Source organism: Protomyctophum parallelum, assembly GCF_964188405.1.
Source record: "Protomyctophum parallelum genome assembly, chromosome: 1".
Lineage (NCBI taxonomy): Eukaryota > Metazoa > Chordata > Actinopteri > Myctophiformes > Myctophidae > Protomyctophum > Protomyctophum parallelum.
Window position 1 is genome coordinate 24838805 of NC_139697.1, and position 27402 is coordinate 24866206.

Here is a 27402-nt window from a genome sequence, read left to right on the forward strand (position 1 = left end):
TACTCCTTCTCTTCTCTGTTCATCCTAATAACTTTAGGCTTTAGTTGTTTTCAACCAAGGTTCATGTTTTAGGTTGTTAGGTTGTTGAAATCTTCATTTGCTGCCTTCTTTCGTTTTAGCGATTTTAGCTATTTTTGACAGGGGGGCGGGGGCATTCGAACATGGGGCTATACGTCTTTGTTATTTATTTATTTATTTATTAATTACTATAGTCGTACTAGACCCCAAGAAATTACATCTGGCCACAAAAGATCACAGGATCTACTGAATGTGAAGGTAGCCTACTGGGGGGAATAAGCCACACTCCATTAATTATTCCAGGCCATTAAGGTGGGGTTCTCAATATAGGGTCCATGGACCCCAGGGGTCCTTGAGGGGGTTCCAGGTGGTCCCCAGCTAAATTATATTTTGAATATGTACAAGCAAATGTACAATGGTTACAGTAGTAGGCCTACATAGACAGTAAGTAAGGGACCAAATAACAGACTATATCAGAAGAACAAATCATGCATGTAGATTGGGGTCCCTTGAGACAGACTGTTGACTCATTCAAGGAAAAGAGGGCGCTGTATGCTATATCCAGCTTTTAGTGTACGAACTCGTCATGATGTACGATGATATTATAGCATTTTTGACGATGGGTTCTCAGATTGGGGTCCCAGAGCAAAAAATGGGGGGTCCTTCGGATTAAAAAAAAATAGCATATATATATATATATATATATATATATATATATATATATATATATATATATATATATATATATATCACACACACACACACACACGCCTACTTTTTTTAAAGGCTTGAGAATCACTATCAGTCTCCGAACAGTATGCCCATTGCCTACAGATCAAAACAGGAGCTGTACCATAGATAGACTGTAAAAAAAATAATAGAGTTGTACAGCTGCAGGTGAAATCACCAGTTGCATCAGTCAATAAACAAAATTATTGTTAAAAGGTTTACTTGCCAGTTGCCATGCGCGAAACGTCGTGGAACCCGGAAGTATATCTGCGCATAGTTATATAAACAACTAAAACAAGAGCATAGCCTTTCTAAGCTTTCTTACTGGAGCGCATAGCTGTTTAATCATGTTGTCAAGTTAAACCGCGTCCTGTCCAAACGCCCTGTCCAAAAGAAAGCCTACATCTCTTATGATGGGTGAGTAAACAACCAGTTTGTTGAAAAGCACTGAAAGAGAGAAGCATCCATCCACTGCAGTGTAGTTCTGTCTGTGTAGTGCCCTCAACCATAGCCCTAGACTAGAATGTCTGATCTTTACATACATTTTTTTTCATGTATTTGTATTCTCAAATACACAGCCATATACCGGTGCAATGCCAATACCATCCGTATTACGCGATTAGCAGCACATACGCGGCCATAAATGTGTACGCACGGCGTCGGCGTGTACTCACCCAATAAAAAAAATAATTCCAAGACTTGGGAGTCAGATATTGTCCTCTAGTTTCATATCAATTTGAAAGTTGTGGCAGAACATAAACGTGCGTTCAGTAAAACAGCTTCACTTTGCTACGAGCTGTTTTGCACAATATTGGACGACATTCTGTCAGGGCGACTTCTCTAGGCGAGAATGATTGCAGGAGTGAACATAAAACTTCCTTTGGAAGGGGCCGACAGGTGCGTTGCGATTGGTGCTTAATCCCTGGTCAATTTATTTTGTGACGACGTCTGTGCTGATCAATATATGAGTCTGGTCTTAAAGACACGCACACAATTGTACCTGCAGCAGTGCTGCAACACAATGTGGTTTGTTTGTTTGTTTGAATATGAATATGTCGCCTGCGGCCTGAATGGATACAGACTGAACAGTGAATAATTAATCGGCTACACATATCTCTGCTGTCTGGAAGAAACTACCTTACTTTTCAGAAAATGAAAAACGCATCCAGCTCAAGTGGAGTTAGGAGGTTTTTGTCGAAGCACTCTCTAATACTAATACACAGATGTAAAGGGTGTTCAATTCAATAGGCAATAGCACTGATTTATGGGGGGGGGGGGGGGAGAAGATTTCTAAACAGGTGGATTTTGAGGATCCAATTGAGGGTTTGAACCAACACAGAGACATAAAGCCAAGGACGTTCAATAGCATTGATTTATGCAAAAAAATTAATCAAAAACGTACTTGGGTGGTTTCTTCCAGACAGCAACTATCTACTGAGACTAGTACAGTGTCAGCCGACCTACACTAATGTCTAAATAGTAAATATGCAATCTGTATCTGCCAATAATAACATTTGATGTTTACAAGTACAACACTCATCCTTAGTTTAACAGGCATGTGCCAGTGCCACGAATCTTCCAAGTCCACAAATAATCCACATTTGAACTGGGGACCCACCACCGTGGCCCTTGATTATGATCCTGCCGCAAAAGAACAAGGAGGCGCGGCCTTTGCACTTAGAGGCAGGCTCACGGCTGTCTTGAGTGACAGGCTGTCAGGCAGGCACCTCTGTTAAGAACACAAGTGCGATGCGTTTTTTTTAATAGCGTTGTTTTACTTCGTATTTTAACGCGAGGCCCTCGCCCGAACATGCGCTCTGTGACGCACGCTCATGCTTCCGCGGGGCTTCGCAAGGAATCTCAGGATTTTTTCCCCCTCCCTTGAGCACATACACTCCAGAGCCGAAAGGGGCGTCTACCTTTATATGTCTATGATCTATCCAGCCATCCATTCATGGAAATATGAAGTATACCTAAGCACGTTAATTAATTACAAAGATTGTTTTATTCTATCCATCCATCTATACCAGTGGTTTTCAACCAGTGGTCCTTGGGTTTCAGGTGGTCCCCTGTTAAATGATGGAGAGTTGGCAATGGTAACCAAATGGACCCTTATATACTGTAGATCTTTCACTCAAGAGTGTTATTATCGATCAACGTTTGACTCTCTCCTATGGTACCACATCAATCCAGTATGGAATTGTGGACAAAATTGTACGTTTGGAGTCTGAAAGTCTAAATCTCATCAAATGGAGGTCCGTGGCTCAAATTCTGAATAAACATATGAGGTAGGCTTAGCATGTAATTGAAATATTCCAAGAGTTAAATTGCGTTAAAATACGAACTAATATAACAATTAAAACTAATACACGTTAAAAACGGAAGCTTGTGTAATGTCACTTGAACTTCCAAGTTCCAACCAATGCTTCTCATACGAGGAAATCAAGAAATCACTTTGGCGTTTCCATTCGCGTTAATTGCTGAACAACTCTACTGTTATGTAAAAACGGATCGCTTGTGTAGGGCCTCGCGTTAAAATACAAAGTAACAACTATATTCTGTTAACACGTTAAAATACGAAGTAAAACAACACTTTTCTGATAAAAACGCATCGCACTTGAGTTGTTAACAGCAGTGCCTGCCTGGCCTGCCTGCCAGAAACTGATGATAATTACATTTGAATATTCTACAGCCCTGGCGAATATTTTTCAAATATAGTTCTGTCTGGAGTCTCTGTACTATGCTTAGATGTCCCATTTTCGCAATTTTGGAAAATATTTAAAAAGAGAATAAATGCAATGATAATGTTAAACCTCTAATTTCACAGTTTGTCTAATTTTCTTCTCTGCCTAGAATTCCCTACCCTTCCTGTGTGTAAAGAGGTTTCCGAACATCAGGAGAGGAACTCTAGTCTGGTCCAGGTGAAACTAGAACCTTTACAGATTAAAGAGGAACAGGAGGAGGAATGTCTAAGACCTGAGGAGGCCGCTGAGTCAACGTTGAACTTACTAGCAGCAAAAAGTGAAAATGATAATGATGAAAAGTTTGAAAACGGAGAGACAGAGCCTCGAGCCAGCCCCTCAACTGAACACACAAAAACACAAGCCTATGTAAAGTCCTGGGGAGTATCACAATCCAGTAGTGGTTCTGAATCTGACACTGAACAGACTTCCGACTGTGATGAAGCGGAAGAGTCCTCCTGGGAACCACCAAAAACAAAGAACAAAATGGAAAGGAAAAAAATGTCTTTGAGCAACAATCCATCCCAGGACCTAGCCAGCACTTCAACTGAACACACGAAAACACAAAAAACAAAGAACAAAATTAAAGGAAACAAAACGTCTTTGAAAAACAATCCATCCCAGGACTTGGAATCGTCAGCACATACAAAGAGGGAACCCTTTAAATGTGAATTATGTGGCAAGAAAATATGTGGCAATCGCCCTAGAAATCTGATGAGGCACATGAGAACCCATTCGGGTGAGAAACCCTTTAGTTGTACAGTTTGTTCTAAAAAGTTTTCTCGAGATGATCATCTTAAGGATCACATTAAGACTCACGAAAAGATTAAAATAAAAACACCAAAATCACAGTGCAAACCGAAACCACAGTGCACAGTTTGTGGCAAAATCTTTGGTAAGAATTCGAACTTGAAGGCACACATTAGGACTCATACGGGGGAAAGACCATTTATTTGTGCAATTTGTGGCAAGCAGTTTGGTACAAAAGCACACCTGAAATTACATATGGGAGGTCATAAAGAGGAAAAAACATTCAATTGTGAAATTTGTAGCAAAGGCTTCAATGAAAGTGCAAAGCTGAAAAATCACTTGCGAATTCATACTGGAGAAAAGCCTTTCACTTGCGAAGCTTGTGACAAAAGCTTCAACGTAAATGTGAATTTGAAGAAACACATGATGATTCATACAGGAGAGAAACCTTTTACTTGTTTAATTTGTGGCCGAAGTTTTACTCAAGCTGGAAATATGAAGGCACACATGAAAAAACATAAATCAGGCCTATATTTGGGAGGGGGGCTCTCAAAAATGGCATGTTTGAAAAAATAAAAGAAATGAATAGAAACTAGTATGTATGTATGTCAGACATCAGTCAGACTCAGTATTTAAGGACCACTGCACCAATTTTCAACCTAACTTCATGTAAGTGCAAGTGGTCCTTAGTAATGCCCATCATAAGATGGCACCATTTCTGTCTACAGACTGTCTCAGTGGATGGCGGTGGACAGTTCAGAAATCTGCTTAAAGATGGAGTGCCGTGATTTTCCCCCCCCAGCCTAAAACATGATCATCAGGTATTATGATATAAGGAGGAAGACCTTTTTCAAAATGGTGTACAGTATTTGTTAAAATTATGTTTTTATGTGGACACGCCCACCAGTTCATTAAGTATGCCTGATTTGCGGTGATCCACCTGAACTGAAGCCGCACCCACAACTGTTGTATGATAAAAGGGGAGAGGTTAGGGGAGGGGATGATATTGTGATGTCACTATATCACTGTCGTGCTAAATACAAAGGGAAGACATCATTGCACATAACCACACCAAGGGGTCTAATGAAGTGCTGTCGCATCATAAATACATGGAAAGACTGGAAAAGATACAAAAATCACAGCACTCCATCTTTAACAATGACATCATCTGTAGGCAGGTTTTGTCATTTCAAACAAGATTGGAAGCTCTTAATGCAAGAGAGACTGTACTTTCCATTATTGATTTGTCATTGGTAGGCAGATTTCTGAACTGGTCACAGCCCACTAATGAGAGTGAGTAGACTACGGTAGATGAACATGAAGATGGGTTGAAAATGGGTGACTATTAACTATTATTTTCCCATAAACCACCTTTTATGCCATGGACGATTGGTTGAGACAGTGCTATGAGTGACCACAGGTTGTACATTTATTTCCTTTGTTGAACAAATGGAGTGGTGAAGCAACTTGTTGTTTTACTTTTTTGAGGGGTGCTAGCCCCTCAGCTTTGTGGGTCTGTGTGAACACAAACATTGATGATTGGCTGATCACCCCATAGCGATGATTTGACTGAGCAAGGTACATATTGAAGATAAGTGAGGGCAGAAAAGTGAAGACGGCAAAAGTGATTGGCTGCAAATTACGGTTGTGATGATTTGATTGGCTAAGCACGGAATGTGATGTATGGTGATAAGAGCACCCCTCACTCACACGAGTGTTTTTTTTTTTTAATTTTCAAACTTATTTTGTTGAACTGAAAAACACAATTTTAGTTTAAAGCGCAAATAACATGCATTTTAAAACTGCTTTTAATATTTAATATCATATTGTCCATGTCCCTCAAACTTATTTCTAATGGTTTGAGCCTCAATCACCACTCTGATATAACCAGGCCTTGTCATTTCTTTCTGGACTTTGAAAGCAGTTTTAGCTGCAGTACCACAATGTCCTGAGGCGGTGGGGTGCTGATATGCAGATTATTTAATATTTGAGACATTATAATACTGATGCTAGATAAACCCAGGCTTGTTTCCATTCCATGCCAGATTGGAATATCAACAATGGTGGACATTATAAACAAAGTGGACATGCAAATTTGGAACTGAAGACTGAAAAAGAGAGGAATTATATAAGTAGGGTGACATTGATGACATCACGATGAGGCCAAAATCAGTTGAGCTGTTCCTGAGAGCAATTTCCATTAAAACACCCATATGATATGAAAGCCTGATTGTTCAAAATTGGTTATTTGTAGGGATAGAAAATACATATGGGAGCCCCAAAAACACAAAATAAATTGAAAAAGTAGAATTTTATGTTATAGGTCCTTTAAGTTCTATGAGTAAAAAAAAAGCACCCTTTCAATAAATGTTGGTTTCAAGAAAATGAAGATTCTGCAGACTCCGGTAATGTTTACGCACTAATATCTGTTGGGAAGTAGTACCTTAATATAACTATTGCAACTGTCATGTTGAAACCATAACCATTTAAGCCCTATTTAAAAAATGGCAGATGTATAAACCCAATGTGTCATATGGTTTGCCTACATCTTTTATTTTAGCGATCTTTAACATTTTGGGGAATTAATTATTATCTCACAAAATAGGGATGTCTAGTTGAAACTTGAAAGTGATTACAGAAATATTCCAATGTAATTGAATAGGCCCCACAAATAATCATTCAGTCTTTGTGAGCCCCAGGTAAATAACAATTGTTCTTGTTCACAAACGTGATGGAATTGTATGGTCTTCATTTAGCCAAAATACTCAGGTGTTAAGCATCTGTCAATGACAAGTCCCCTTGGGCTTGATTTCAGATGCGACTACTTTCAAATTATAGCCTGGCTAGTGGCTACAGCCCCTGAATTTTTTATATTTAATATACACTTTCAAGAACATGTAAAGATTGGATTAGAGTATGCCTCAATGGCCTCAATCCTACACTTGGATTGAGGTTATGCTGATCTAAAAACAAAAAACATAACTCAAACCTAGAGCGCCAAGTCCTGACGTCACTCGCTCATCCCCTGGTTCCAAGGAATACCAAACAACTCGCCCCTTTACCAACTCGCCTCGGGCACACAGCCGGCGGAACTGCGCGGTCTGGTATTCCTAAAGTAACCTAAGTAAACTATGCTTAAACGGTTAAACCTAACCTTATTCCTAAACGTATTTCTAACCTTACTCTCAGTGGGGCGACGTACCGTACCTGTTGTTACCATTCCAAGGGGTTCACGGAAGTAATTTCTCTATGGAGAATAACATGGGGTCATCTTAAAATGTCATATAAGCATTGTGGTCCAAAAATAAACAAGCTGTCTCTGCATTATTGCCAGGGAGGTGTCTCTGTATCGTTCATCAGTCACTCATATATGATACTAGCCATGGTTCACATGACGCTCGTACTTCACGAGCGTCATGGCTTAACTTCCGCTGTCTTAACTTTCGCTGTCCCAGCAAATTTCTAACACCCGTGGCCCACGTGGCGAGTACTTCATATTTGAAATCTGAATGTTTATATACACGTTTGCTCTGTAAATGTAGCGATCACGTAAAACTGTCTTCAGTTGTGTCACGACTGTCATGTTTCAGGGCTAATATGATAGTCTGTTTCTAGCGAAAATTAACTAATTCAGTAGCAGTAACAATAGCATTTTCTCTCAGTCAGATGATTCTTCATATCCATATAAGTGAAACGGCCGGGATGACATTCAAACACAGTTCTTATGAGGCCGTCTAAAATTCCCCTATGGGGATTACAATGCAAATAAAAAGTACATGAAACCGTGGATTTGCGCCCTCTAACGATATTGACGTCAGACTTCGGTGTATTGGGAGCAGGCCCTCCGAACAGGCTTTTTGGAGGCGAGCATGGTTGAGTATGTAGAGGGTGCGCAGCCTACACCTAAACCTAACCCTAACCTCAGTAAAACTATACCTAAACCTAACCCTAACTTAACCTCAGTAAAACTATACCTAAACCTAACCACAGTAAACTATACCTAAACCTAACATCAGTAAAACTAACGCAGTGGCTGGGGGCGTTTCCAAGAACCCAGCAGAACGACGGAATCCGAGGACGATTCCCTCCTCGCCTTTTGGAGCAATCATTTACACTTCCTGATGGGGGCAGGTGGAAGGCAAAACAAACCAATCACATCTTGATTCTCCTAAAAAAGAACTTTGATTAGCCTACTGACCTTTTTTACCAGTTTCTATGAAGTGCCTATTCTTTCTCAGCCAGCAGTTCTGCCAGTGCAAAAGAAGAAAAAAGGCCATATCAGTGATAAAATGACAAAATGTGCCAGTTTGGCGGGCAGGAAAAAACATTTGTTTTGAGTGCTTATACATAATTATTATGTTTATTCTGTTCTGTTGAAAGGTACATTATAGTTAAGTGCTAAAATAATTGTCCTGATAACACCAACCAGGTCACCAACCAAAGAAAACCCCAACGTTCTTTCACCTTTGCAGGTAGTTTCTTAAAGTTCCATTACCCAAATCATCCGTTTCTACATTAGGTTCAGTGGTTCTTGCTGCTAGCCCCAGCTACAACGTCTGGCTTTCGGAAAATACATCATTACGTCAGTGTCTGAGCAAATAGGCATAGTGTCTTATTTTACACCATGATGATGTGCGATGTTAAGAACACCCCTCACTTCACACAGGTGTAATTTGTTTCTCTTTTGTATGACTTCTTCAATGCCCCAGTGTGTCAGTTGATTTCTCCTTTGCTTCTTGTTTTCAGATACCAGTGTCTTGATGGGATTCTGAAATAAAAACGTATTTACAGTTAATCTAATTATTTGCTGATAAATTCAATTAATAAAATTGTGTTTTATTTGCTGCCATGGCATTTGGTCTTTGTGCCCCCAAAACGTGACTACACCAAAGGTCAAGTAGCCTTGCCCCTAAAACAATGAAATTCCTGGCCTACTTCACACCAAGCACTATTGTACTAACTCGAGTGGATGGCAGAGTCCATCCATACCAATTTCATAACAAAGATAATGGTGAATCACATCAGAGGTAATTGACAGTAACCAGATAGTATCCCCAGCCCAGGTAATCTCATGACTCTGCCTGAGGTCAAGCAGGCCGAGGAGGTTGATCAGCAGCAGCCGTTTCATCAACAGGAGGAGCCTTCGTGGGCAGACCTCGAGTCATCACCAGCACTAAATCCTCATAGTTGACCTGTCCGTCACAGTCGATGTCACTTTCTTTGTACATCTCGTCGACTTCTTCGTGTGTCAGCTTGTCTCCCAGGGTCGTCAGCAAACGGCGCAGCTCCACAGCACTGATGTATCCGTTCCCTTCCTTGTCAAAGACACGGAACGCCTCTCTGATCTGTTCCACGTCCACCACCTTCATCTTCCCCTGCATCATGCGCGTGAACGCCCTCAGGTCTATCATTCCCGTGCTCTCCGGGTCCACTTCCTTGATGATGTCGCGCAGTTCCTTCTCCGTGGGGTTCTGGCCCACGGCGCGCATCACGGCAGCGAGCTCGTTGGTGCTGATTTTGCTATCGCTGTCTCTGTCATAGAGTGCAAAGACCTCCTTGCACTCTGCATTCCTCTCCTCTTTTGGTACTTCTCCCATGTCGATGCAGATGCTGCAGTCCGGTTGTGAGGAGGTCCAAAGGAAAACTCTCAATAACTTGCAACCTCTATGAATGTGGATATAGAGAACTGTACTTCAGTCATCTATGATGTATCGGTGACGTGGTATGACCATAAATCTGGGAAAGGTTCCAGCCATATCTGAAATGTTTGTGTCTATTAAAGGTATACAGGTGATATCCTTTGGTATAAAAATGAACACAAAAACAAAAACTTTTCAAAAGATGCAAACTAAACTAAACTAGAACTGCACTGTCGAGTGCCTACTTGTGCGTTGCACACAATTACGATACGTTTCAATATTGGTTGGGTAACACCGTAACAGGTAACGTACTGTATGTATACATGTAAGTTGAAAGTACTATACTGTGGTCGGCTGGCTTTTTTTATGCATATGCTCGGAGGTATATACTAGATGTTGATGGTGACGTAATTAAATTAAAAAAGATATGCATCAATGCCGGGTTATAAAGTAACTGGCTTTTGATGGTGACGTAATGAAGATTTCATACATGTATACTGTACATAGAGACCTTACCTTTAATTCACCCAACACTGAAACATATCCTAATTACGTCACCATCGCCAGCCAGTTATAACCCTACATTGAGACATATCTTAATTACGTCACCATCAACATCTAGTATATATACCTCCGAGCATACGCATAAAAAAGCCAGCATGACCACAATACTTGCACGCTCTGCTGGTGCAAGTAACTAGAAAAAGTGCCCCTCGGGGCACAGGTCTCCACCAGGATTGATATTTGGATAAAATAGTAATATAAAAAGTGTCGCACATAAATGGGCCTGGTGGTGCTCGAAAAGGCAGAATGATTCTGAAAAATGCAGGCCATTGTTTTTACTTTGTGCACACAGGGCGAAATCTATAGAAATGTGTGGGTACCTAGGGTAGCAACTTGGACACTCAGGCATGAAGGAAGCGTGAGTTCAAGTCCGTTGCTCTCCCCATGTCCCCCATATATGGGGACTAGGTTGGTGGAGGGTGTATAGAGCCCAGGATCACATTAGATGATTGACACAGGGGTGAAAAATGAGTTACAAAATCATGGGATAAAAAATATATAAAAAAATAAAAAAAGTTTTTCGCCAAAATGCGGTGGCGCTATAACAGGCCGTCGTGGAATATGTGGGGCAGAGGTTTGTCATTGGAATCCAGGGAGTGTGTGTGCAGTTTGGCATGGATGGGGCCCAACGGTGCTGGTAACGGACAAACGGACCGTCACACACGCACACGGACGGAGTGCAAAACATACTGTACTCTCTCCCCATGCCTTCGGCCTGGTGGAGATAACAAAATTAATGAAAAATGCAAAACTATAAAATTGGAGGGAAGGGGAGACAAGGGAAGAATGGTTCATAACGATACATCAAAAGATAACCTGAACAAAGTTTTCCAGAAACCTTTTAATTCACATATTTATTTACACAGAAATCAATTAATACATGGTTATTACATGTATATTTTTTTATATAATATTACTGTCATTAATGTGTAATTACACAGCGTGTTACCACCCAGTGAGGAAGCAGCCTGGATGAACAACATAGATCTACGTAACAGTAAATAAAGGCCAATTAGAGGATTTTGTTTCATGAAGGACATTTGTATTGGTATCAGTGATTCATTTGAGTGTCGATTCAACTGGTTACAGCAGTGTTTCTCAAACAATTTGCTGTCTAGGACCTTTAGGACCCCCAAATTGACGTATTTGGCCATGGAGTGGACCCCTATCGGAAAAGATGTTGTACGTTCTATCCCCAGAAGAGATCTGTGTTTTAAAAAAAGAAAAATTAAATTATGTCATGTTTTCCCACCCCCCCAGATGTTCAAGAATAGCTGATCTACAAGCTCACGTGTTGCGATGTGATGCATGTGAGCTTGTAAATAGGCTATTTTTGTACAAGTACAAAACAGGGTTAAAGTGCTTAAGCTGATTGTGATGCTATTAACACATTTCGCTGGGAACCCCCTGGAACTCCCCTCAAGGACCCCTGGGGGTCCCCAGACCACACTTTGAGAATCACTTCTGTAAGAGAACCAGTTAAACTTGTGATATTCGACTCTGTACAGCAGGAGGCAGCAGTGAGCCATTGAACTGAATGGAACCTCACTGGGCTATATCGACTAATGTTTTTGAATTTAGACCAAATACCTCGATATTGTGACAGTCAATATCATATTGTAATGATTATGTCAACTCTTTCTTCTTACTTTCAGAAAGCATAAAATAGGGCTTAAGTGATTAACATATGGAAACGACAACACATGCCATATTACAATATCCAAAATCCCAGATATCTAGCCTCACATCATATCGATGCATTGCCCAGCCCTATTTCAACACATTACAACCCAGCAGACATCGAGCCATTCAGAGACAGAAGAAGATGACCTTCAGACCATCTTTTGGGTTTACCTGAAACAGGTCTGTAGCCACTAGCCTCCATATAATAATAGGAATTTTACTTTTAAAACATCTATTGTTTATTTTCACACAGTCACATCTAGCCCAGACAGTTTCAGTTGCTTGAATATACATAAGCTCATTCAACTTTAAGCTTCACATTAACCCATGGGCGGGAACCTTTTAAGCATTAAGATATGCTTTAGCTATTTAAAAAATAGCAGATCTACAAGCTCATAGTGCGGCACTCGAGCTTGTGGGTCTATAATTTTTGAAAAATCACAACAATGTGGCGCAAATCTATGAATATAACGTTTTTAACTCATATCTTTGCTTCTGGGGGGGGGACCCTGGAACAACATATTTTCAGATGGGGGTCGGCGGCCAAATACAGATAAGTCTGGGGGTCCTTGACATGAAAAAGGTTGAGCACCACTGACACAGAAATATAGGTTTTTCAGAAAACTGTTAGGATTTTTTAGAATCATCTTCAGGTCTAAATGGGTTAAGACTCATCGAAAACACTCGCTCGTCCCTGCTTTTGGTGACTGTAATTTTGTCCATTAGTTATGTCCTGAATGGACTTCATGCATGAAGGGAGATGGAGATTCAGTCCCATCTCAGACATCCCGACATCCTCGGCTTCTACAACTAGACAGTGGTGAGATGCACAAGGAGCTGATGGACGCGTTGACAGCAACACTGCCACAGACATGCAGACGTGTTTCATGCACTCATGTACTGACACGAGAAGAAAGTGATTCGTCGTTAACACCAAGCCAGATAATCAACTGCTTGGCTTTAGGGGAGAGCTTACAAGACTCCTTGATGCAATAGTATAGCCTATTACAAAACAATATTGATATAATGAAATAACTAATGGAAAAAACGAAGATCTCCTCATTCATTTGGACAATATCAGTCACCAGAAGCGGCAACATGTTTTCAATGACTTTAATGTGGAGCTTGAAGTTGAATGGGGACAAATTAATAAATTTAATTTAAATAGATAAATATTGACTCAAGCAACTCATAATCTGTCTGGGCTGCACACACAAGTCAGAGTAAATGAAAATTACCCAATGTGCTTAAAAGTTAAATTCCCTTTTAAGTGGACATGATTGTGGAAGTACCGGTCAGACCTTTAAAACACAACAAACAGAGAGAGAGAGAGAGAGAGAGAGAGAGAGATTGAGAAACTTATATATAGAGAGAGCAACTTTTTCAAAAAACTAAGGATTTATAAGGCATTTTTAGAATCGGCCTCAGTTCTAGACAGACTTCTAGACAGTGATATAATAGCGATAGCAGCCCCTCTATTGAAAAATTCCAACTCCAAGTGCCCCCTGCCCACACTTTGACAACCTGTCCTCTGCCTTACGGGCCGTTCACCCTGAGGGCTATAACTATACAACTATATTAAAAAAAAGATTGTTCAAAATAAGTTTTTAAGTCAAGTGGATAGCAGAGACACACCAAATTAATTTAAAAAGAAAAGAAAAATAGTGAACGATGTTGATGAACGATATACTTATCGTTATAGTGCTCAGTGAAAACAGCCCATTACTCTCACTGTCTCTTTCAATGGATGTTTGTGCTTCTCATTTCACATCTGTCTGTATTTCTGTCTGTCTGTCTCTATCTCTCTCTATTCTGTATGTCTGTCTATCTGCAAGTCTCTGTTGGCCATCCTGTCCGTATGTTGTTACAGGAAGTTCTATGGCAGTAGAGTCTCTCTGCGTTAATACAGGCAGTTTGGCATCGAGTTGCTTGGCTGGAGCACGCTGTGTGTGTGTGTGTGTGTGTGTGAGAGAGAGACGCAGACAGGACGAGGTAGAGGAGAGGTTATGACAGGTTATAACAACACACAGTCAGAGTCTTTCTCTCGTCTTCTGGTTCCTGCCTGTGCCTGTTGACCCGACGCTTGACCTGACGCTTGACCTCTGACCTGGAAGCACATGAAGAAACAGGTTCAAGTTGACCTGTATCATGCAAGGGGCCAGCTAGGCACTCCAATGTTGAAGCGCTGGGCCCTAGTGGTAAGAGGAAGGACTGCAGGCGGACCCGTGGATTCTTGACGAGGAAACCCCGTGCAACCGAGCGCTCAATGTTAAAGCCCAGCTGCACTTCCGCATTTGGGCACCAAAATTTGGTGCCCAAATGCTGAATCAGCGAAAAAATGCGGAAATAGACGGTACTTCCGGCAGCCTTCCGGGTGCTTCAAAACGCCACTGAGCAACTTCCACTGACATGAATAGCGGAGGGGGCGGAGCTTCGCGCCAGTTTAGTCTCTATCCTTTTAATACTCTATGGTATCATGGCAGTGGTGCCCCCTTTCTGAAACCAGCTCCTCGCCACTCGCCCTCGATATGCGCGTTCACGCGAGGCTGCGCCATATTAAGTGTCGTCCGAAACCAAACAGCCTTGAGTGGAAGTGGCTTATAAGAGCGCAAGAGCGAGTCTGTGCCGATCTAGACTCGATTGCCTTGTGCAGCACTGCTCTCTTTCCGCATGGAAACCGCAACCTACAAATGTAAGTACCACCACAAATAAATTATAAATAAACTGCTCCTAAACAATCGTCATCTGATGCAGAATAGACAACGCTCCAACTGATGTTCACAAGGCGGGCTCTTGATTTCAGGTGTCCTCGAGGGGCTTCCAGGGGATCCCCAGCTAAATTAGTTCCGAAATAAGTTTAAAAACTTTAACCCTACACTGGCTATTAACACAACGGATGTGCCAGCATATTTCACAATAAAGGCGCTAGAGTGCCAGCAGATATGGCAGATTTTACTCTGAAAAGCCCCACCTTCCGTTCCCCCCCCAAAACCGGGAGGCATAATATTCCATTCTTACCTCATGCTGGTCACGCTAAAGTCTGTCTAGAAGCGTTAATAATTCCAAACGAGAGGCATGCTCAAGTCAGAAATGAAGACCTCCTCCCGCAGGAGACCGTGCCGCACCCCGCGAGTAATCCTTCTTTATTGTTCCTAGCCGCAAACAAGGAAGTGAACGGCAGTGCGCATGCGCAAATTAACAAGGAGTACATTGCAGAAGGAGTGGCCACCAAAAAAAAAGACCTATACATGTCCTTAGCACCCCATGGTTTTGATATAAAAGACTTGGTGTTAATGTTACCTGTGGTGTGTTTGGTTGTGGTCCCTGTTGCTGCTGCTGCTGCTGTTGTTGATATTCTTCCTCCTGCAGTTGTCTCGCTAACTCAAGGTCGCTCAATGGACCAGCAGTCACTTCTTGTGTCTGCTGAAGGGACATGGCTACCAGATAGTCCTAACACACACACACACACACACACACACACACACACACACACACACACACACACACACACACACACACACACACACACACACACACATTACAATTAAGCATTTGGCAGACACTCTTAATCCAGAGCGATTTACAGTAAGCAAGAACAACAGATACACATAGAAATAGTCATCAAGGATCATAAGTAAGCTAAGATCACAACATCCGTCTAACAGTAGAATATCTGCACAATTAAACTATAAATGTCTACATAATATGCTATCTAAATGACATAATTTAGCCTTTGTATATGCAGCACACACACTGCATTTAACCCATTTAGGACGGGAACACCTTTTGGGGTAGTTGTTACATTGCAGTATATTAGCAACAGAATGTTTGAGCGGTGCACACCGCTCCTTTAAATGGTGTGTCCCTATGGCTGTCTGTGCCAATGTCTGTCTGTTTAGTGCCGGAGATTAGCTGGTAACGGACGGACGGACACACAGACACACACACACACACGGACGTGCAAAACACTGGTAGCATTTGGTACATGCCACTTATAAAAACAGATACTTCTCTCTACTGCCCTCATCAACAACATCTGGCACACGCACACGCACACAACCTGGTCTATCTGTCTCTGCTGTTGCTGTGGGCTGGTTTTGATGTCCGGCACTCTCTGAGGAGGATGACACAGTCTGAACTCTGAGTCACAGAAGTTCCCGTCCCCCTCCACGTTGTGCAGAGACTCCCAAACCAAGCGCTCCTCATTTAGGAAGCCCTGGTCCGTCACCAGCAGGTACAAATGGCCCTGGAAAACACACACACATGCACACGCACACAAAGGTAAAATATAATACGTTTTAGTAGTTCCATCTTTTGTAGGAAAAAACTTCCGCACACCTAGAAATCAGGCGTATGCACAGGTGCGTAGGCCTGAGGACATCAGTGGACATCAATGAAACGAATAGAATACAGTATTTAATTTTTAATAATGCAACGTTTCGGTCCCTCCGGACCTTCTTCAGGAAACGTTGCACTATTAAATTAAAAAGAAAATACTCTTGTACTGAGCAAATACACAGTGTGCGGGTGTATTCTATTCCTTTCACAGTAGTTCCATCTTTAAAGATGGAGTGCCACAATTTTTGTATTTTTCCAGCTTTTCATGTGTCTATGGGGTGACAGTACTTCATTAGACACCCTGGAGTCGTTTTTATGTCCAATGGTGTAATAACTTTGTATTTAGGGTTTCTTCCTCGAGGCTGAACCCTTGACGGTCAAACGGGCCAATGAAGTAAACACGGATAGTGTGACGTAAAAATATTGCACGCACACACGCACCTCCCCCTCTATACATATTTTTTAAATACGACAACCTCTGTGGGCGGAGCTGCCTGCCACATACACACGTGTGAACTGAACAGCGCAGCCAGTTTGCTTTTGCTGCTCTGTGTCTAACTGTGCGGCAGATTTTCAAACAGTCATTTCACACATTACCAGTTCACAGCAGAGCAGACTGTTTTTCGTTAGATTGGAAGCAAGTAAATGTTCACGTCGGGTCCTCAGGATTAATCAAGGAAAACACAACAAACCAGTCTTATAGTTATGCCTACCTGTTCTGCTGTATATAGTTGCTCATGCTCTTCTCAAGGAGTAGGTTGTTTCTTTTATAATCACAGTGGTCAGGCTTTGATACAGTGTAGTGTCACAGTGTGCATTCTTGTTGGCTGTTGTAGTCAATATGTATGTAGGTCCTAATACTTATACGAGGCTGTAAAGTCAAGAATTAGAAGTATGTTGTGTCGCGCTGGAAGTCATGTTGCCATGTCTGGCTATTACAAGCGACTTGGGCTTGTTTTCATATAAGTAACTTTCAGGGGAGATGTGGTTGACTTGACCAATGGTTCATGTGAAGGACCCTCAGATTAATATGTTGTTAAAAGGATGGTTGTTGTTGAAACGTTTTCATAAATATTCACTGCAATTTCTGTGACTTATTTTTGTGGACCTGGCCGCTTGTTTCTTTAAATCTGGCGACTTTTGCTGAAACTCAATGCAGTCAGATAAAGGACAGTTTTAATGCCAGGGTGCTTAGCTGGAGGAAATCAATAGCCTACAATATATTGTAGGCTAAATGATCTATCAAACTAATTGTTTCTGCTGTTAAACTATGATCGAATTGGATGATGAGCTGAGCTGATTGCGACAATAGGGTCAATATAATTGGAGGAAATAAATAAATGATTGTAAAAAATCAGAAAAAACAGATCTGATATGGTATGGATGCATGGATTATATGCCTATACATGGATGGTGGCAGTATAAGTGCATAATGGTGCCTGTACGATATCTCAGAAATATGGGAAGTGTTCACTTCTAACATTCACAAAAACATGAGTTTTTGTTACATTACAGACACCAATTTGCCATTTTGTAAACAAAAGGGCAGAGCCATGGGCTGTCCTTTTATAAGGAGGGGGAGGGACTAGGACAAGTGGGTGGTCTTAAAGGAGGAGGCGGAGGGACTGGATTAGGTGGGTGGTGCTATGGTTAAACTCACGCATACCTAATGAACTGGTGGGTGTGTCCACATAAAACCATCATTTTAACAAATACTGTACACTTTTTTGAAAAAATTATACCTCATATACACCTAAATACACCTGATGATCATGTTTAAGTGTCGAAAAAAATCACGGCACTCCATCTTTAAAAAAAGATATATGTTAACACATTTACAGTACCTGGTGTTTGATCATGGTACTGAAGTGGTTGTTTCTGAAGAACACACAGATCTCTCCCTCTCTGGCTGAGGAGTTCAGCTCACATAGACCATGGTACGACAGCTGAGTGGCTGTGGCCTCCAGGAACTGTTCTGCTACCAGACCTACAACACACCACACAGCTTACCTCATAAGAGGACCTCAAACGATAAAACAACTTTCAGTGTGTGTGTGTGTGTGTGTGTGTGTGTTTACCTTCACTAACTCTGCTGCTATCTGTTGAATGTTTGCAGTCAATGATTTTCTCCACCAGTTGGTTGTAACTCAACTTCCCTACTGCCGAAACCATCTCTGGACTCTGCGCACGCGCGCGCACACACACACACACACACACACACACACACACACACACACACACACACACACACACACACACACACACACACACACACACACACACACACACACACACACACACACACACACACACACACACACACACACACACACACACACACACACACACACACACACACACACACACACACACACACACACACACACACAGTTGTGTGTGGTCAAGAAAGAAGATACAAGTCCACCATCTTTACTGGTGACTAGAGAAGGTATACAAGTGTCTCTCTCTCACACACACACACACACACACACACACAGCTCAGAAGTAGAGTGGCTGGATGGTAACCGCAAGGTTGCCAGTTCGAACCCAGGCTCCCCCAGAGTTAAGTGTCGAACAATCTATGCAAAGCGCCTTGGATAAAGGCGCTATATAAATGCACCATTTACCATTTACCCCACACACACACACACACACACACACACTTAGATATTGAGACACTAATATCATCATGATTATATCATCAAATCATCATGAGACACTAATATCAGATCAATGTCATCCTCTATTGTCACAGTACAGCTCTGATATATTCACTATCATAATGTTTTTTTCTGCCTATAATGACATGCTCAAAAAATAGGGTAAAATGGTTACGTTTTTTTTTTTTTTTTTTGCGGCTTTCGCCTTTATTTTATATTTTTTATAGAGGGACTGAAAGGAAATGGGGGAGAGAGATGGGGGAGTGACATGCAGTAAAGGCCAGACTCGCACACTGCCAGACTCAGACTACCGGCCAAGGTGCCTGGACCGCTGAGCCACGGCCCAGGCCAAAATGGTTACGTTGTACATGTTTCAAATTAATATGGTCTTCAATGTGACGAATCTAGTGGATGACGCACCTGTGGGTCGAGCAGCCAGCCGTGGTACAATGCGATGTCCAGCAGGTCAAACACGATGAGCTCTGGAGTGTATTCAAAGTCAGACACTCCTGAGAAACCGACGTTTACATCCAGACCCGTGGACAGTTTGGGAAGGACGGCCATCGCGTCGCTCATGTTCTGCACACAAACGGGTACACACAGAGACAGACTGAGATTAGTCCGGTGTTTCCCAACCGGTGGGCCGGGACCCATTTGTTGGTCAGACACATTTTATGGGTCCCTTAATTGTTGTTTTTGTTTAAAGACTTTGGAATTTCACAAAAAAGCTAAAGTTTTCATGAATGAATACCAAATTGAATGATTTATTAAAGTAAGTTCTTGAATAAAATATAAGAAATTCCATAAATTCGAAAACAAATGTTTAAGAAGTAGTGAAAGAAGCCGATCTACAAGCTCACAACGCAGCACAAAGCGACACATTGGATTAAAAATAAATACCTAAATTGTAAATGTAGGCATTTTAAAAGTAATTTTAAATTAGAAATATTGTGAGATTGTAGACCAGCTGTGTTTTCTATTTATTTTCACATGCCACCATTATACGACAAAGTATAATATAGGGCATAAGTAGTTAATCAGATTAATTGATTTAGTCATTGAAGAATCTATTAGATTAGTTTTATTTCCCACACCTGCTGGAAGTTGAGCTCCATTCCTTCTGCCTTCTCTCTGGGTGTGACAGACAACACACACTCTCCTGCCGCGTGCACACACACACACACACACACACACACACACACACACACACACACACACACACACACACACACACACACACACACACACACACACACACACACACACACACACACACACACACACACACACACACACACACACACACACACACACACACACACACACACAAATAAATTTTGTGGCTGCATTGGTAAAATTGTGTGTATACTCGTATAGCTGTATAGCGTTTCTGTCAGGTGGAAACCTCATGTCAAAAACTGTTACTTTTCAGGATTCAAATAAAAAAAAGTACCATATCTAGATGTGCTACTTTTGTGTGACGCTGTAGTGTGATCAAGTAGGCTAGTAGGGCATTAATTTATGAAAACACACAAAAAGAGGTTATACAACTGTGGTTACTAAAGTAACCTTTAACGTTGTATTAAATAGAAATTGAACGAAATACCTTTCGTTCATGGGTAGGTTTCCTTCAAACCCAAAGCTGTCAGTCTGACAGCTAGGTTTGAAGGAAACCTACCTGTCAGTCTGACAGCTAGGTTTGAAGAAAACCTACCCATAAACGAAAGGTATTTTGTTCAATGTATTTATACAACCTTTAACGTTTCTGCCCGTGGGCGATAAGAGTCGTGTAGCTGACTGTGTTGTCATACCCAGGTGAGTCATCAGGTCTTCAGTGGTGACTACTTCAGTCTGAGGCGGGAGTTTGGCCTGAAAACACACACAAATTCAGAAAAGGTGAGTAGGAGTGGGAGCTACAGTGCAGACTAGGGGTGTCGCTTTCCTCCGCTGATTTCTACTTTTATTCATGTTGCCAAACTACACATCTGCCATATTTTCTCATCACATTAAAAGGGGAATTTCTTCCCAACCCTTTTTTTTACAAAAGTAAGTGGATAATATACATTGACATGAGGCGATTTCACTCCTCCTTCCGGGTAGGAACAGAGTGCATTCCGGGATGGATTGGGCCAAAACACATGAACGCTCTGCCGTTGACTATCATTGCACGCGTTCACGTGCGTTCACGTATGAAACAGCGTTCACGTGTCATCATGAAAGTGCGCAAGTAGTCAACGGACCAGCACGTTCATGTGTTTGGGCCAGCGCTGAAATGCCAAATTCGGCCAATATGTCCATTTGGCCAGTCAGGGTTTCCTCCAGGTGCCGTCTCTATTCATATATACTAGTCTAAGGTTAAAAACAGGGAATCACCTTCCATCGTAGGAACAGGGTGTTCATGATGGCCAGTAGAGGACAAGGTCCATTCTGACTCTGGGTGATGATGGGAGTTTTTTTCTCCTTCCATGTGATCCACTTCACCAGGTAATAGGCCGGCATGCACGGGTCTGTCTCTGCCGCAGTAGCTCCCCCTGAGGATAGGATTTACCTATTTAAATATTGTGTATATAGTATATACACAATGTATATATATATATATACATACAACAGAAACCTAAGCCCAACAACAGATTCATGCTGACGTCAAACATTGGCCCAACAACGCTGATTTTGCATAGTCAGTGTTATGAGTTGCCCATCTGTGTACTTGAACGCGAGACACAGTGTACTTGATATGTAATGTGTACTGCCTGATCTGTAGCATACTTTATAGTTAGGCTACGAGAGACATCTAAGCGTCAGCAAGGTCAGCCTTGCTGCAGTAGGCACATTATTATGTCTCATATCTTGTTGTCACGTCATTATGATCCAGCAGTATATACAGTATGTTCCTGTTTGTGTAATAAACTTTGTGAACCTTTGTGTCCCGTTATTCGTTTATTTGGATTGTCACACACCACCCAGCCTGCACACACACACCGGTCTGCCAGAACCAGACGAGGGTCCAATTAGAGTTTACAACAGTCAGTTACTATGATCTTGTGCTACACCTGATGGACTCTGAATTCTGCCTGCTGCTACCTTTTACTGAGGTTTTTTTAATCATTTATTGTGCGCTGTAATTGTATTGTCTTATTTTAACTTACGGTATTCTTATTCTTGAATTACAATGTCTTTGTATAATGTCATGTGTTAGTTTTGCACCAATTAATTCTCTGTGCCCTATTCTCACAATGCTTAATATTTTTGTAAAGCACTTTGAATTGCCTTGTGTAAATGTGCTATACAAATAATCTTATGGAGGGGTGTGTGAAATATCTGTTCTTTTGGAGAGAAAATAAATAAATAAAATAATGTCCTTACGATCAGCTCCCATTATCGTCTCCTCTGCTCTCAGACTGGGAGACCCCCCCTCTGCGCCCACAGCAGGGCAGGATGATGACAGGGCCTCATCCACATCCAGGGAGTTTCCTGTGGCCGTGTTCCCGTCGGCGTTCCCATCCGACAGGTCCAGGCTGGGGATGGAGAGTGAGGCGGAGTCTGTGGAGTGACCCTGGTCCACAGAGGAGGTCTCCTCCAGCTCCTGGTCCACACCTACCAGCACACAAAACACAGTACCAAGAATGGGTAGTACTATTAACACTGGAGTGGACTCAACAATACATGGACATACCACACTCATATAGTGAGACTGAGCATTACACAACAGTGGGAGTCCTGGTAGAATATAAAACCAGCAGTACTAGAGGTCCTGGTAGCATAGAACAGGGGTTCTCAACGTTTTTGGCTGGGGACCCCCGGAAATGCTTTGGCCATGTCTTGCGACCCCCATCCCGCCACCCCTCCCCACCTGGCACCTGACTGCAAAAATAACCTTAATATTAGAGAAAATATATCATAAATGAATACTGAAACCAGATATAATCATTAAGGAAGGTTTATGCATGCACTATGTGTACTATGTACATTTCCATTTTCCAGCCATTCAGTTGAAAACAACTTTTTATTATAATTATAACAAAATAATTTGGCGACCCCCTGATGGGGTCACAACCCACGGGTTGAAAACCCCTGGCATAGAAAACCAGCAGTAGAGGTTCTGGTAGGAAAGAAAACAAGTAGTAATAGAGGTCCTGGTAGGTGTGCAATCAAATGTAATCAGTTACCTGTCTCCGTGTCTGTGTCACTCTTCATGTGGCTCAGCAGGAGAGACAGGCTCTCCTCTTCTGTGGTGGCGACCGACACTGATCCATTCTCCGACGACAGCATCTCTTCTGGCATGGTTTGCGTTACTTCCTGTGTTGTGGCAGCTTTGGCAGGGAGGGGAGGATTGTGGGAGTCTGAGTCTCCAACTCCCACACCTGACAGTTCACCTAACTTGTGGCTCTGCCCCTCCGTCGCCGTGGCAATAGACGATGGGGCGAGGTCTTCTGCCATAGAAGAGACTTCCTGTTTGTCTGTAATCAGCAGAGCCCCTCCCCCCTGCGGCTCCGTACTGGAATCAGCCATGACTCAACGATCAATACCTTGCCTCCACTTTAGCACTTGGATCAATAGCGGCAAACGAAGTAAGGCCTTAATTGCACTATACTAGTCTCTCTGATACTGTACAAGAATACAAAAAGAATAAACAAATACAAAACAGGGAATTGTCCAAAAAGAAACTTGCCCTTTTTTCCCCCAGCACGTTGGCTTTGAACACGTCTTTACACCTGAGACAATAGCACTGGGTGATTATCTGGCTACAAATAGAAGACTGGCAATGTCTCTCTACACTAGGAGAACAGAAGAAACTCTCTCTCTCTATTTGACCACTAATCTAAGAGGTTAAAGGCTGCTACTGCTATCACTTTGACACAGAACATGTCATACACCATTTTAAAGCACAAGAATCTACCACATTATTTACCACCACACAAGCAAAAGAAAACAATGTATCCGTTCAGATAAACTTCCCAAAATATCCCTATGAACTGAATCTGTGAGTAAAACAACTAACTAACTTTTACACCATTCAGCCTGCAGGGATTCAACTTCATTAAAGCTGTGTATCTTGGCATCATTTCTCCTATAAAACACAAAAGCTTACATGTCCCATAGATGTGGCTGTACGGCTCCGCACGGCACTCATAACAGAGTACAGCACACGCACACACACACTGTGCCTCCTCTGTTCCCAGACCGGGGCACAAACAGAGAGAGACGTTTATCACTGGAACAGCGTGACAACAGGCCAGTCTGTCAGTCTGGTTCCCATCACTGTCTGTCAGCAGGCAGGACAAGGCTGGTGGATTGTCACCATCAAGGTCTCTCTCTCTCTCTCTCCCCCTCGGCTGTCCAAACGTCTACGCACTTCACACCTGAACCAGGAAAAAGGACATAAAAGCATGAAATGAATTTGTTCAGGAGTAGAGTATGCTAACTAATGCTTCCATTCCATCCCTTGCCAAGTTTCAACCTGGCGTCCCCATTTCGGGCAGGTTAAATAAGGGATAATATCTGGCTAGGTGGTCATTGTCGGGAGATAATTCACCGACAGGGAGTTTAGGTTAAACTCCCTGAAGGTGAATTATAAATTCACCTTCCTGAAGGTGAATTATTATCCCGCTTATTACATGGCTACCTAACATAAATTAATAGATTGACCCAAAACACACACAAAAAAGGATTCCATAAGTTTGCGCTGGCTACGTCTGGCCAGCTGCAGGGCTGGAACACTGTCGGAAAACATGGAAGTGGATCAAGGATCAAATAGAATCAATTTTCGGATACTGCTTCGTCTATTTCTCGCTCAAATGTTTTCAAAAACATTTCTGAGAGCAATGTTTAGCTGTAAATGACATTGTGTGTCACTAGTGTGTGTGTTTACATGGCTGTCATGTTGGAAAAGTAGTAAATCAAGCAGGGCGCAGCCGTGCAGCTGGTGCTCCGAGGGTTTGATTAGGCAGAGGTCTGTTATAGAGCGGAGCGGTCATTATCAACACATAACTCACAGCTGAATTCAGCAAATGACCAATCAGAATCAAGCATTCAACCAAGCCATGTAATAACATTATATAGAGCAGGCAAACGTTTAAAATAAATAGCAGCACTACTACTCAAGCATGTGACACGTCACATCTTATTTATTTATTCATTTATTGCAATTTTAAATAGTGCGTAAGTGGTTACGGACCGGGTACAACAGTAAAACCACAAACAGATTCAGGTGCTGAATTAGCACGGTCGACAGAAACAATAACAAGGAATTAAACACTTCACGTGATTGCTTGTCATTTATCCTCTTGCTGACTAAACAAACAAAAGAACAGGGCGAGGAGATGACGTCAGAGCAACATGTTAGAACAAACGACAATGTGTGTCTGTTATTTGGACTGACAGAGGTTAATGATTATTGGGCATTAATGTGGGCATTTATCAGACTAGCTCTTGTCTTAGAGTGACGTACAAGCTCAGAGTAAAATAGCATGAACACTAGTCAACAAATGAAATGTAACTAAAATGAAACTTAGATAGGGGGTACCAGGCAGTCTGTCTATATCAATCAACAGTCTAAAATATAAATTGTTTTGAGTCATTCACCTTTTATTTTATGCATTGCTCTATAAAATTACAACTGATTCGACTCACCAGACGGCACAACAAAAACTACAGCAGTGGGGCACACTGAACTGGTCACAAGTTGGGTGACCACAGTATGATCCTTTTAACATTTTAAATCAACCAGGGTGATTCAAAGGCAGTCACTGTTGATGCCAGACCAGTTAGCGATTACAGCTTAACTGGTCTGAACTGGTGGTGATCTATAGAATTTACCTCCAGGGAGTGCTGTTGTGGTTTTGAGGTTGTGGTATTATATGACAAGTCAGCTGACATAACACGCAGGTAACAAAAGACTATAATAAACATAACTGTTTTTTTTTTACATTAAGCCCAGCATTTATCTGATGCAGCAACACACACACACACACACACACACACACACACACACACACACACTCACACACACACACACACACACACACACACACACACAATGACAAAACAACAATAGTTTAACTTTAAGTAGATAAACAAGTGTCAAGATAATAAACGTTAGAGAACATTTTGTAGCATTAGCAACTCCATCTCGCGATAAATGTCACTATACTAGTCAAAAAGAGCAGATCTACAAGCTCCCAACAAGCCGCGATGCGACGCGTTGTGAGCTTGTAGATTTGGTCTTTTGAGCACGCGACACCGTCCATGCTACGAAGCATAAATTAGGCTTAACAGCTAGCTTAGCGAATTCCGCGTCGTTTTGCCAAAGAAACAAAGTCGACTCCTAAAATAACACACGTTTATCCACTGTGAGTGAAGTGAGTGGATGATGTGTTTATAGTTGAACACATACCGACTGGTCCCCGGCGATAATAAACGTGTGAAACAGCGACTGACAGACGGCCATGGCTAACTGTTTACATCCACAGTGACCAGAAAAGTATTAAAGATAAAACACCACTCGTCACCAGCAGCGTAATTTCCGGTTGGCGCTTTCAAAATAAAATTGATTGATTGATTGAAATATTTATTAACAGTTTGTAGAATTTACAGTACATTTTAAGCACAAACTCAATACAAAGACTGTCAACTGTGAGTGGACGACCCAATTAAGCATTACACTTGTTTACAACAGGGTCCACATTGTTCAATTCATCAAAACATTTAAAGACATACAAACATTTAGAGACATACAAATAGACATTTCTATGTAGCTAAAGAACAGAACAGTAATTCATCATAATGGGAAGCAAAAAAGGGAAAAGATACAATATACAGTGAGGGAAAATGGGGTGGGGGGGTAGGGGGGATTCAGATTTTACAGAGGCCAGTTTCGAATTGCAGCCATCCGTAGGTGCCCTTTGAGAGCGGTTTTGAAGGAGTCAAGGGATTCACATGTCTTAATGACTGTGGGTAGGGCGTTCCACATTTTGGTGGCATAGGAGCGAAAAGAATTTAGTCCCTTGTTTGTGCCGAATCTGGGTTGTACATGGTTTGTTGCACTCCCTCTGGTGTTGTGGGTGTGGACTTCGTTTACATTAAGGAAGTATTTAGACAGGTACATGGGTATCTTGGTGGTGTATCGAATCTTGTGGACCAGACCCATTGCAAGATGCTGTACTCTGTCGACGACCCTAAGCCATCCCAGCCTGTCAAAGTGGGCAGGGGTGAGGTGGGTTCGGGGGGTGAGGCCAAGTAGGAGCCTGACCAGTTTGTTTTGGGAGGTCTGGAGCCTTGTTT

At 42.0% G+C, this 27402-nt stretch overlaps 2 protein-coding genes across 2 annotated transcripts; both read right to left on the reverse strand.

Annotated features, from left to right (window-relative positions):
- Window positions 1-9325: 9325 nt before the first annotated feature.
- On the reverse strand, window positions 9326-9727 carry LOC310863759 (uncharacterized protein; the record flags this gene model as incomplete). The annotated part of the gene is made up of 1 exon (XM_083772254.1): window positions 9326-9727. One exon carries the CDS (start codon window positions 9725-9727, stop codon window positions 9326-9328), a length of 402 nt encoding a protein of 133 aa, XP_083628380.1.
- Window positions 9728-11277: 1550 nt separating this feature from the next.
- Window positions 11278-26638, reverse strand: LOC310867479 (ubiquitin carboxyl-terminal hydrolase MINDY-1-like). The gene is made up of 12 exons (XM_083777594.1): window positions 26516-26638; window positions 23289-24482; window positions 22486-22716; window positions 21496-21653; window positions 20934-20991; window positions 20217-20281; window positions 19543-19701; window positions 18541-18643; window positions 18307-18449; window positions 16185-16370; window positions 15425-15574; window positions 11278-14231 (listed from the first exon to the last, which is right to left on the reverse strand). The coding sequence occupies exons 2-12, from the start codon at window positions 23629-23631 to the stop codon at window positions 14139-14141; spliced, it is 1689 nt and encodes a 562-aa protein (XP_083633720.1). The 5' UTR covers window positions 23632-24482; window positions 26516-26638; the 3' UTR covers window positions 11278-14138.
- Window positions 26639-27402: the final 764 nt, after the last annotated feature.